This window comes from Narcine bancroftii, chromosome 1 (genome assembly GCF_036971445.1).
Source record: "Narcine bancroftii isolate sNarBan1 chromosome 1, sNarBan1.hap1, whole genome shotgun sequence".
Classification (NCBI taxonomy): Eukaryota; Metazoa; Chordata; class Chondrichthyes; order Torpediniformes; family Narcinidae; genus Narcine; species Narcine bancroftii.
In genome coordinates, this window is record NC_091469.1 from 115,057,252 (window position 1) to 115,069,675 (window position 12,424).

At 41.6% G+C, this 12,424-nt stretch overlaps 1 protein-coding gene across 3 annotated transcripts in view; it reads right to left on the reverse strand.

Annotated features, from left to right (window-relative positions):
- Window positions 1-12,424, reverse strand: part of rasgrf2b (Ras protein-specific guanine nucleotide-releasing factor 2b) — a 243,633-nt gene that overhangs the window by 72,972 nt on the left and 158,237 nt on the right. For all 3 annotated transcript variants that reach the window (XM_069936440.1, XM_069936436.1, XM_069936444.1), the window contains 2 exons: window positions 10,222-10,601; window positions 1,256-1,420 (listed from right to left, as the gene is read on the reverse strand). In XM_069936440.1, the coding sequence (XP_069792541.1) occupies window positions 1,256-1,420; window positions 10,222-10,601 (545 nt within the window). The remainder of the gene's footprint in view (window positions 1-1,255; window positions 1,421-10,221; window positions 10,602-12,424) is intronic.

Sequence of the window (12,424 nt, forward strand, 5' to 3'; positions counted from 1 at the left end):
GCAGAAGTAGCCCTTCAAGCACTCCTGGAGTACAGTGTCTGTGGTTAGGTCGCTGACGGAACGTGGCGATGGTGGTGGTAGGCACTCATGGAGTGCTGCTGTGGTCAAATCACTAGCGGGTCGAGACAGTGAGGCAATCATGAAGTAGCCACATTTTCAGTTGAGTAGGCCTCCATATTCTGGAGGGCCACCTCCAGCGTAACCTGCCAGCTCGACTGCTCTCTGCAGGCTGAGCTCACCTTGCTCCAGTAGTCTTTGGCCAATGTAATTCGACCTGATCCCTGCGATATACGCATCCCTGATCAGATCCTCCGTGTACTCCACGGCTATCACGGCATTACATTCACAGGCCCATCTGAGAGTTTACAGGATGTTCAACTCCCTAGGTTGCTGCTTTCAGGTCACCAGGAGATGCCTGGCATAGATTTCATTAATCTTTCGGAGGTACTGACCCTTTGGAATGTCTATGGCCTCCTGATGCCACGCAGTGTCCCTGATCATCAAGTACACCAGGAGGCCGACTTGGGAGGACAGTACTTGTAATTTGTTGGTCTCTGACCTCACAATGGCTGAAGCCTAGAGGCATACCTTGAAACAGTGTAGCCGGAGTTCAAAGTTGGTAGATGCCTCAGGTGATTGAGGATCAATTTCCAGCTTCCATGGCTTCAGGATCTGCTCCATTATATATATATATATATATATAAAAAACTATAGCAAATATAATTGATGCACCATCAATGACTCCAATAGACTGAAGATGAGTAAACTGATAGGCTTTTATTCGCTATAGAACGAAGGCACGTCCATGCTGCTCAGCTGTCCTGCATTGGGAAGGGGGCTGTGGAACCTTTATTCAAGAGTCTGGGAGGAGCCACAGGTGTGGTCGGCCAATGGGAGTGCCCAAACAGATGAATAGTACATACAGTGGTTTACCAAAAGCATTTGTGCTTTGATTTAAGGCACTAACTTACCTGCTTCTCTGTCACAGCTTTGCCCTCAAAATTGCAGAAACCAATCAGCTGGTTTTATTGCTTCTTTACAGAAAGAAGCAAGTTGTGATCAGAAAAATTGACACGAGAAACGTGGAAACAGATTTAATTACTGCCTAAACAGTGAAAGTAGACACATACATTTCCTGTACCTGACACTTTTCCACATGCCCACTAAATTGTTCAGCTCACTAACAATTTCCGAGATACTTTGAGCCCATTGGCACACGAAGGTCAATGGACTGAATCGCAGAAGGTGGCTTTACCTCCCATGGAAACGCGTCGGAACTTTTCCTGCACTGCAGTGTTTTCGGGTGGTGGACTCCCATGTCCTGCTGCTGCCGTGGCAATGGCGAAAGCTGAAGCAGGAGACACAGAGCATCGCACGTTGTCCATCTCCCTGCAGCCGGGTACCATCACACCAGATTGAACTGTATTGTTTAAATAAACAAAGGAAATCCTTAATTCTACCAGTTTGATGGCACAGTTAAAGCAAACCTTAAGACATTACAGGATAAGCATTCTAAATTGTTGCGTTTCATCTTAATGACATTAATTAAGCCATTACTGAAATTTAAAATTCATTTGGCAATTGTCGAAGATTGTAATATGTTTTTGGTGAATTTATGTACATAGTTGTGTTACAAATATAAATTGGTGGTTGTAATTTTTTTTTAAACAATGACAGTGTGTTGCTGCACTCAGAATGTGCAGCATTCACCAGAGAGGGAGATGAATGGTTTTTTTCCTCCAGTAAGGTCATTCAAATCTCTGGTAAACCCATGATACAACTCAAGTCCAGAAGTTGCAGACTTTCGATGGTTTTGCGATCATTAAATTTATCTAAATGCTAATTTAAAGAAAGCTGTATTCTGGTTTCAGAGTTTTAGAAATATCTTTGCTTTATGCCATTGCTCCCACTCCCTTCTATGTTTCCTCTCACGCGCTTAACCGTGTGCACGTTTTGTTATGGGCACGTGCATGTGTGCGTGTCGTCATATACACAGAGTTACGTTGCATGGGGAGGTTCAGTTTTGGCACCATCTTAGCATGAATGAAGATGCTTAGAGGTTCTCTCGAGTGTGGCTATTTTCAAAGGGAAATGACAAAGTGGCAATGAGGATAAAAAATAAAAATTCCACACTCTGGATGATTGGATCTGCATGATTTTGTGTATAGAGGATGTCGAAGGGGTAAATTTGGTGAAAAAAATGAATGATGACAGGAACGACGTCAAGCAGCAGTGAGACAAAAGCACATACTCAGCAGCAGAGACAAAAAGGAAGAAACCTGAGGAAGATGACAAAAAAAGTGAGAGAGAGAAAGAGGAAAAAAAGAGAAAGTGAGAAAGGCTGTCAGATGCCCAGCAAGGGGCTGAGATAGCAAGGGGCTGAGGGCCAAATGCCAAGAGGGGCCGAACAGCCAGGGACAGGATGCCAACAGAGGACCTGAACAGCCAGGACTGGGACAGCTGGGGGCCAGGCATCAAGAAAGAGGCCAAACAGCCAGGGTCAGGATGTCCACAGAAGGCCCAGACAACCGGGACCAGGACCGCCAAGAAAGGACACCCAGAGAGGGGCTGAACATCCAGGGGCCAGACGCCCAGGGGGGAGACCAGGCAGCCGGAGCCAGCAGCCAGACATCCAGGACCGGACAGGCGAGGCTGGATGCTGCCAACCCAGAGGATGGTGCACTAGCCAACGAGTCTGTCACCTGCTTCAACACAGCACGTTCCCAGCTTCAAAATATCTAGTAAGAGATTGGAATTCCAGAAGATCAAAGAACAGAAGTTATTAAAAGGCATATGAATGACCTTTTGGATATGATAATTGCAGAGGAAGAAAATTTAAGGCAGCGGCTGAAAAAGAGCATTGCTGTGTGCCAGAAAGCGCTGCATGCAATGTGTCAGGAATTTGGTTTGGATCCATGTCTGCCAGAAGAAGATTGTGTAATGCTGCAGATGGAAAAAGGTTGCAGACACGTTTGGAGGACCTTTTGAAGGAGAAGAACGAGAGGATGACAAAATGAAATTGCCTTAAGGAGGAAGATGAAGAGCTTTGTGATATATTATGTACAATAGGCTAATCCATTGATTATGATGCTGTCCCCAGTGTTGAGCAGCCAGATGGATTTTGTCAGCACATTGCTTCACTGAATGAAGAAAAGGAATGCAGAAAGGCTGAGCTTGTAGAAATGAAGAAAAAAATCATTTTGTGAATGGATGAGCTCGAACAATTGCCTGACACTAGCTTGAAGAGAGATATTGTGTTTCAGGATGAGGAAGCATTCTGTCTGTACAATAAGAATATTATAGGCCTTGTTTCAAGTCCAGAGGAGCCCAAAACCCAGCAGCAATAGACATTCACTAAGACAAATGGTTACTTAAATAAAATTTGCTTTTAATTATCTTTAAACATAAAAACAGGATCAAACTTTAACTTATTACTATCAACTTAACCCCCTTCAAATTCTAAGCTCACATGTAGGTAATGTGTCTATGTTCAGGAAAGTTTTTTGCTTTAATAGTCCAATCATTCACTTCTCACTTCTCCAAGTTCACTGGTATCAGGCAATTCTTATTATGCGCACAGAATTTAACATTTATGAATTTTCACCAAGCTCTGATGCTTAAAGTTAAATGGTTTCCACTCAGGAAGGTTCTTGTTGGTTTCAGAGAGAGATATTTGTTGCTTGATGGACACACACACAAGCTGATTTTCTCCAACTTCAGTGTCTTGCTGAAGAAACTTGCCCCATCATGGGTTTTTCCAAATGATAACCTCTTCTTCCAGGTCACCACGGAGTTTTTCTTGTTTCCCTTATTTCAGGAGAAACACTAGCCAGCCATTTCCTCTTGTAAGGACTACAAGGGTTTTCAACAGGCTTGAACTCAGAACTCATAAACCGTCTTCAATATGGGATTTTAAACAAGCCTGCCAGCTTGCCATGTTGCAGCCTCCAAAAGCAACTGCAGAACTGTTGAACTGAATTCTCTCTCTCTTTCTGTTTGCAAAACCACATGACCCCTCTTAGAACAGCAAACTGCAACTAGACAGTTTGAGCCTGGTCATCTTTTGATTTAAAGACAATAGCTAGTTTACTCCACAACATCAGTCCAATTAACACCTACTTGTGAAGTCTCCATAGGCATTCTTCAAAGGTTCTGTAAAGTCACTGTGGACATGAAGTCTCTGCTTATGCATAGCTCTTGCATTTCAAATGAGATGTCTTTTGTGAAATATTAATGTCTGTTTGTGAAGTGGCCTACACTAAACCCCCACAATCTATCTCTTTAAAAGACATATTAATATATAATATAAAATGTAATATATCCCATAACAGCCTGAAAACATTACTTCAACAGCTTGAGATAAAGAGGGCTCAGAATGAAGCAAAGTGCCCAGAGCTGAGAAGTCAAATAATTAACCTATAGGACTATTTGCTGCAGAAAAACAAAGGCATTGAAGCTGTTCAGCTGAAGTCTTCAAAACTGAATCATGCAAAACAAAGAAACTCAAAGAATTTAATGTCATCAGGGCACTTAAGGCAGATGAGATTAACTTTAAAATCTTCAAGGAAATGAGCAAAGAAATGGGAAAACACACAAGAGAGAAGGATAAAGATAAGGAAAGAGAGAGAGAACATGGAAATGGCATCGAGAGGAACAAGATACGATACGTAGAGAATGGGAAAGGCGAAAACGGCAAGAACAGGAGGAAAAGGTTGATGGGAAGCTTTGGACAAACTTGGATGACAGGGAATCTAAGTGAAACTCATTGGAGGAAGGAGAGCTTCAAGAATACAAGATGGAGAAAACCATTTGCAATTCACCAGACAGGCGAAAAGGACTGATAGAGGATTGAGGTGAAGAGGATGATCCTTTGACAATTAAATCTCCAAAAAAGTTGATCCAGTTCGGTGTTCTTCATCCCCAAGATAATCCAAGAGAGAAAGACACCCTCCAGTACATTGAAAATACTATTTTAAAGACTTTATTCAGTACATCTCAAAGACTATGGGCTGTGACTTAAAGACTTTGTATGTTTGCAGTTAATATATTTTAAGTTAGGTTACATGATTAGTGGAAGTTATGCTTAAATTCTATGTAGTGCTAATTTCTATGTAAAGTTACATTTAACTTTATACTTCATTTACCAGTAAGCACAAGATGTTTTTGTTTGAGGGGGAAGAGTGTTATGGTACCGCACTTGCGCGCATGATGTCATATACGTGGAGTTAATTGTATAGGGAGGTTCAGTTCTGGTGTCATCTTAGCATGAATAAATGTGCTTACAGTTTCTCTCGAGTGTGGTTATTTTCAAAGGGAAAACACGACAAGTTTCACTTGCTTCGATTCACCTTTGACTACCTGTGCTTCTCCTCTCCATCTCCCATCTACAGGATGAGTTTATTTTAATCAGCACTTGCTTGTTATGCATCGAAGGAAGGATTACTGAGAACTAAATCTTCCCTCTCTGATTCTTTCCCAGAGTCTTCTTGCAGGGCAAAGTACAAACACTACAAATCTGTATGGATGAGTGCATTTTGCTCATGTGATCAAACTTATTGTGGTCCACATTTGTTGAACATGGGAGCTATCAAAAAGGGGAAATAATAGGACAGAAACAATTTAAAGTCACCAGCTTAGAGGGCTAAGAATGACACAGTCCTGTTATGTGCTGAATTTAACTGGCACAAATAATTCTATCCCTGTTTATTAATAACTGATCTTTATTGTTAAGTAAACTCCACAAGCTAATGCTAATATATGAGAGAAAATACATGAGTGGGCAGCAAGATTAGCATAGCTATTAATGCAAGACTATTACAGCACAGTGACCTGGGTTTGAATCCGACTCTTGTCTGTAAGGTGCATGTGCTTGTTTTATGTGGATAGCAGACAGTAATTCAAATAGGAAACAGTTTAAAAAAAACCTTTTCACAACATTACTTCCACTCATATTGTAAGACCATTGAAACCAATCATTCGGTATTCTGGTTCTATAGCACTGTAACTATGCAATGGAGAGCAAAGAATGAATGTTCTTCATTGGTCCTCAATGAAACCCTCATGATGAGATTAGAGAAGGCATTAAGTGGCTATCTCCTGTACTAACACATCATTAGAGATAGATCTCTGCCCTTTAATACAGCATTCAGTATCTGTATGGCTGCTTGTATATGCTGGAAGACACCCTTCAATAGCAAAACAAATGCAGCAGGAACTCCAGCTGAAAACCTTTCATCAGGACTGGCAAGAAAGTTTGAATAAAATGGTGGGGGGCGGGATGGGAAAGTGGGGGAGGAGATCAAACAGGCAGATGATAGGTGAATTCAGGTGGGAGGGGGAAGACGGTGGGTTGGAAAGAAAGAGGAATAATGCAAGAGGCTAGGAGGTGATAGGAGGAAGAGGAAGATGGCTGAGGACAGGCAGGAGAGGTCAGTAAATGATGGAAAGGAGGTGGGAAGCCAGAAAAATGGTGTGGGTGATGGGCAGGTCGAGAAGGTAGGGGAGGGGAAACAAGGCTTTCCATTCTAGGACACTGAGAGACCCTCCTTATTCAGTAAACAGGGTTTCTCCTCCACTGCTCTCAATGCAACTCTCACCTACATCGCCTTCATTTCCCGCACACCTGCTCTTGCCCCATTTGCTCCCCTCCCCCTGACATAACAGGGACAGGGCTTCCCTCTTTCTCACCTAGAACCCTACCAGCCTCCACATCCATCAAATTATTCTCCACAATTTCTGTCACCTCTAATGGGAATCCATCATGACAAACCTGCTTTCCGCAGGAATAGCTCTCTCCATAATGCCCTTGTCTACTTATCCCTCTCACTAATCACCCCCACCTGACATATATCACAGCACCAAATGCTGCCCCTGCACCCACACCTCCTCCCTCGCCAACATTCAGGTGTCCATATGTTCCTTCTAAACGAGACAATACCAGTAAATATGTGGGGTAATTTACGATATCTTGCAACCTCCTCTACACCAGGGAGATGGAATGCAGTTTGCAGAGGAGAATTGATACATAAATAAACAATACCTAAATAAATAATTTTTTTTAAAAAAGACAATACCACTCAATTGAGCACCTTCATTCCTTCTGTCGGGACAGCCACAGTCTCCCAGTGGCTATCCATTTAAATTCAATTTTACATAATGCCCGTGGCCTACTTTACTGCCCGTTGAGGCCACATCCAAATCAGAACACCTTGGCAGCTCCAACCAGGTGCATCATCATCGACTTCTCCAATTTCCATTAACCTCCCTCCAGTTTTCCAGCATCTTCATTTTTGGGTGTTTGGTGTCTGGGACCTTCAAATCAAACATCAGTGTTTGAATATGTCACTTGGGATGTGCTCCCATTGTAAATCGGCATTTCCACAAAGATTACCAGTCTATCCTCAAAATGTTCATTAAGTAGGGAATTATGGCCACTGATCCATAATTGTACTTATGTATGTTGTCCATAAGCTCTCATTATCATCATTTGTTATCCTTGTGTTTAAAAGTATAAAACATTACTGTTGAGTGTCAGAAGAGGAGAACTAGATTCTCTAGCCTGTAGTGAATAAAGACTTTTTCTTTGCCAGCTTCCAGTCGTGTGTGTGTGTGTGTGTGTGTGTGTGTGTGTGTGTGTGTGTGTGTGTGTGTGTGTGTGTGTGTGTGTGTGTGTGTGTGTGTGTGTGTGATGATGAAGCTTAAAATACAGAAGGGTCTCTGAGGGATTAAGGTTATTTCTACACACTATGTGCTAAAGCCATCTTATCTTTGGTTCTGACCTACATCCAATCTGCATAACCACTGTAAATACAGCATCTGGCACTTTCTTGCAACCTGACCCATAAAAGAGGTTGATCCCAAACAGTGCCACTCATCACCACTAAATCCATTCTATTTCTTTACCAACAGAAATTATAAAGCAGTTCAAAGAGAGGACAATCAGTGCTCCTGGTGAACTGCACAGCTGTAATCACATTGAAGAGTTCAAATGATGTCAAAAATCATGTTTGTCATTGGAACCCTGCAACCCAATCGCCGCCAATATTATAATATATTTCAGAAAGTGAATTTTTCTCATGATCTTTTGTCCAGATACTGGAATTTTTACTTCCCTTCTTGGTTAAGGATGGACAGCTTGAACAATTTGAGTTTTATAGGGAATACTGGATTCACTTTTCTGCTGCAGGACCTGCACTGTTGGAAATAATTTGGGAAAAATCACTCTCCTTCATAAATTATAAGCACTGATTGAACCAAATGACCAAAACAATGGGAACAGATTTTCTTGGGTTGTCCCCACCCCATTGTTATAAACAGGATTGCAGCTGTGTTTCCCTTGGAGATAAACAAGAAAAACCCAAGGACATTCAGCTCTGGGGCAATGTCATAATCCAAGAAACAAAGGTTTTATTTGTCTACTCAGGCACCTGACTCCCAATGCTGGGGTCTGGCCCATGCTCCCTCCTACATACAATGCAGCTACTTCCAATGCTTCATCTAGAGATAATAGACAAACATCTTACCATCAAATCTGAGCAGCGGCTGGCTGAGGGGATCATGTCTAACACAATATTTCTGTCGAAGTCCTGAGAATTCCAAGCATTCAGTGCTGATTTTTTTTTAAAAAGAATACATTATTTCCCTCAACTTTTAGGCTACTTTCATAATTGCTTGAGTGTGAACATCTATGAAAGGGAGTTATTCAGCCACGTAAAGATGCATGGAAAAGGCCTTATGACCGTACTGTGATGTAATTATCAGGGTGAAGTGCATCACAGGGTTTGTTTGGGGGGAAAAAAAGCTTACTTAACTGTCTGAGACATATTTCATTGTAATGCTAATGAGCTGATTTTGATTAATTCCACTCCCCAACCCTCATTGCTCTTTCGTAATTCTTACTGCAAAATTAATGTATTAACTGCAAACAACAATTTGCATTTAAATGGTCCCCTCAAAGTGCCACTTCTGACATTAAACAAATTTGACACAGAGCTACAATGAGATGATACAGCAAATGACCAAAATCTAGATCATAGCAGTTTGTGTTATGGAGCTCTTTTTTTAAAAAAAAAGCCAATTTAGAAAGGCAGAGGTCAGGAAAGGGTGTCCAGAGTTTAGGGCCAGAGCAGTTAAACACATTTCTGCTAACATCAGAGGATTAGAAGTCTGGGGATCCTCAAGAAGCCAGAACTGGAGGAGTGAATCACAGAGAATTGACAGCACTGGAGGAGACCATTTGACTTTATGCAAAGGCATACTTCCCTATACCTTGAAAAATTTCTCTTATCCAGCGCTATTTTGAAAACCAAAATTAAATATGGTTTTGTTACTGTCCCAGAAGTCCTTACAAAGGACTGTATTAAAAATAAACAAAATCCTCACACCACTTCATTATTTTTCCAATCATTTTCATTCTTATCTCCACGTTCTTGATCTACTCAGCATTTTCCCTTCATGAATTTAAGTACCTGTCATTTTTCTTCTTCACCTTCTTGGTTTCAAAGAGAATAATCCCAAGTTCTCCACAGATTTGAAGAATATCAGGCCTGGAATCAATAAATTAAATCTCCTTTGCACACACATAAGGACTTTATGTCTTCTGAGATCAAATCATATCCATTTTAGAAGTGTCCTCTCCAGATTATATTCTTTCTGCTATTTTTTTGTTCCCAAAATATTACACAGCAATTTTTCTGCATCTCACCAACCTGAAGTATACACCAATCCGTCCCTCCCAATCTAAAATAATCTTTCACTGCCCCTCTCTGCTTCCAGTCACCTAGACATTTTCTAACCATAGAGCAAAATGGAATTCTAACTTGTTGACAAATCGATCATATGGCAGTTCAGCAAACATCATCTGAAACTCCATTAAAAGCACATCAACTCATTTACCTCAGCAGCTTGGTCAATCTCTTGAAAAGAAGTCAAATCTCCCTTAAACCTCCAAATTCCAGAAAATACCAACAATGATTAGTGAGAATATAATCTAATATAATGCAATATAATCTTAAATTAAATATGTTAAAAACAATTCAATTTGACTAATTTATTGCCCTGTCACAAAAATTTAAAAGCAGAAACAAATTCTATGAAAATAATTATGTCACTTTCATGCTTGAATAATCTATCACAGCAAAGGATGTGGCACTGAAAAAAATTTACAGATAATGCAATTATGGAATTAAAAATCTAATAATAACAAACAGGTATTTTCAGTACCTCTCCTGATGCTTCTTCTCAGCTTGTTACATATATCAATGCGGGGATGCTCTGGGTTCTCTTCTGTTGACAGAGGGCACTGCTCAGAGGAACCTTTGCTCAGATCCAGTGGTAGTTTGCTTGCTACAGGAGGTGGAGAGTTAACTGCGCTGTGATCAAAAGTTAGAGTTGATGTGGATGATGAAGAAAGGTCAAGGGCTCCTGTTCTAGAACTGACAGGGGAGCTGAGCGAAAGTTTCCGCGTTCGGACAGGAGAGGACATTCGAGGGAATGACATTGGAGGAGGTGAAGAAAATTTTCGAGACAGTCTTGGGGACTTTCCATCATTCATGTGCTCAGATCGGTTCCCTTGATTAGTCACAAAAAACAGTTCCAGTGATCTATGAATGAAAGGGATCAGAATCAATCTGTTATTTTGAAACAGTCCAATTGTCTTGACTTTGAAAATGTCTCACTGTTCTAATGATAACTTTTAATCATCAATTGTAAAGACTTAGCTCCGTTACACATGTACCATTTTATTAAAGTATCCACCTTGTTCTGAACATTTTGATTTATTTAACATCTAACCTTCCAGTAAATTAGCAATCAGTGAATAATGCATTTACTGATGAAATTTGCTATCCTTGTCTGATCCAAAATGGAGTGTTAATTAAATCAGAACAATATCATTATGTGCCACAATGTAAACCAAGCTATTATATGCAGGTTATGCAATACACAGAAGTCTTAGAGAAACTTAACAGGTCACACAGTATCTATAGGAAGTAAAGGGTAATGTTTAGGGCCTGATCCCTTCATCAAGGTATTAGCAAAAATCAAGAAGACATCTGAATAAAAAGGTAAGGGAGGAGAGGAGATAAAGGGGAGGGAGGAAGGGGAAGGGGAGAAGTACAGGTTAACAGGTAAGAGTTCATGGGTGGATACAGGTGGGAGGATAGCAAAGAAAAAAAATGCTGAGAAATGGCAGGGAGGGGGTAGCTCACTCAATGGATAGGGATGAGGAGGGGTGGGGAGCTGAGATGGATAGGGAAAGAGAGAGACTTGGGAGTTTAATGTAAACTGGAGGTCGATGTTCATAATGTCTGTTTGGAGCCTGCCCAAACAGAATATTGGGGCAATTTGCAGATTGCCTCATTCTGGTAGTGCATGAAGCCATCAATAGACGTGGCGGTGTGGGAATGGTGTGTGGAATTAAAATGGTTGGCTAATGTGGGGTTCATGTTATTGCAGCAGATGGCGCTTAACACAATGATCAGTCTCTCTGACGTAGAGAGGCACCAGATAGAGTTGATGACCCCTGCACATTCATGTGCACAGGAGGAGTGGATGCAAGTGTAGCATTTCTTGTCGTCACAGGGTTAGGTTCCGAGGGGACAATGAATGAGAAGGGATGATTGGACAAGGAAGTCCCAGAGGGAGTGGTCCCGGCAGAAAGCAAAGAGTGGTAAATGTGTCTGATGGTGGGATCATGTTGAGGGTGGCAGAAATTGGGGTGGTAGGTGAGGAAAAGGAAAATCTATCTCAGGACAGAGGGGAAACAGGCTAGATGTATGGAAAATAAACTAGATGTGGGCAAGGGCCGAGTTGATGGGAGTAGAGTGGGAGCCACATTTTTTGAAGGAAGACATCTCAGATACTCTGGAATGGAAGACCTCAATCTGGAAGCAAATGTAACAACTGTAGAGGAATGGAGAGAAAGGAGAGATTTCTCATAGGGACAGACTGTGCAGAGGTGTAGTTGAGGTAACCATAGGAATTGGTAGGTTTGAAAGAGAAATCCTTAGAGAGTCTGTCTCCCGAAATGGAGACAGAGAGAGATCGAGAAAGGGAGAGTATTGCCAGTGAGCTTGAAGTCGAGTTGAAAGTTAGCAGCAAAGTGGAGAAAGTTGATGAGCTCGTCATGGGTGTAGGAAGCAACACCAATGTAGTCATCAACATGGCGCTGTGGAGCAATCCATGTTACAAGGCTGCACAGGGAAGGCTTCTCCACTTTTAACCACCCTCCCACTGCTCCTTCTTCCCTCCCATCCCTACTTTTTAGTTAGGCGCCTCCCTCCTTTCAATTCATACAGTACCAACACTGATTATCTGAAATTGGATTCTCTGAAATCCTCATCTATCCAAAACTTTTTTGGAGCCAACGGTGGCGGGCTCCCAGTGATGGCAGCAGCAAGCGGACCTCAGGGCCCCGGCGCTGGTA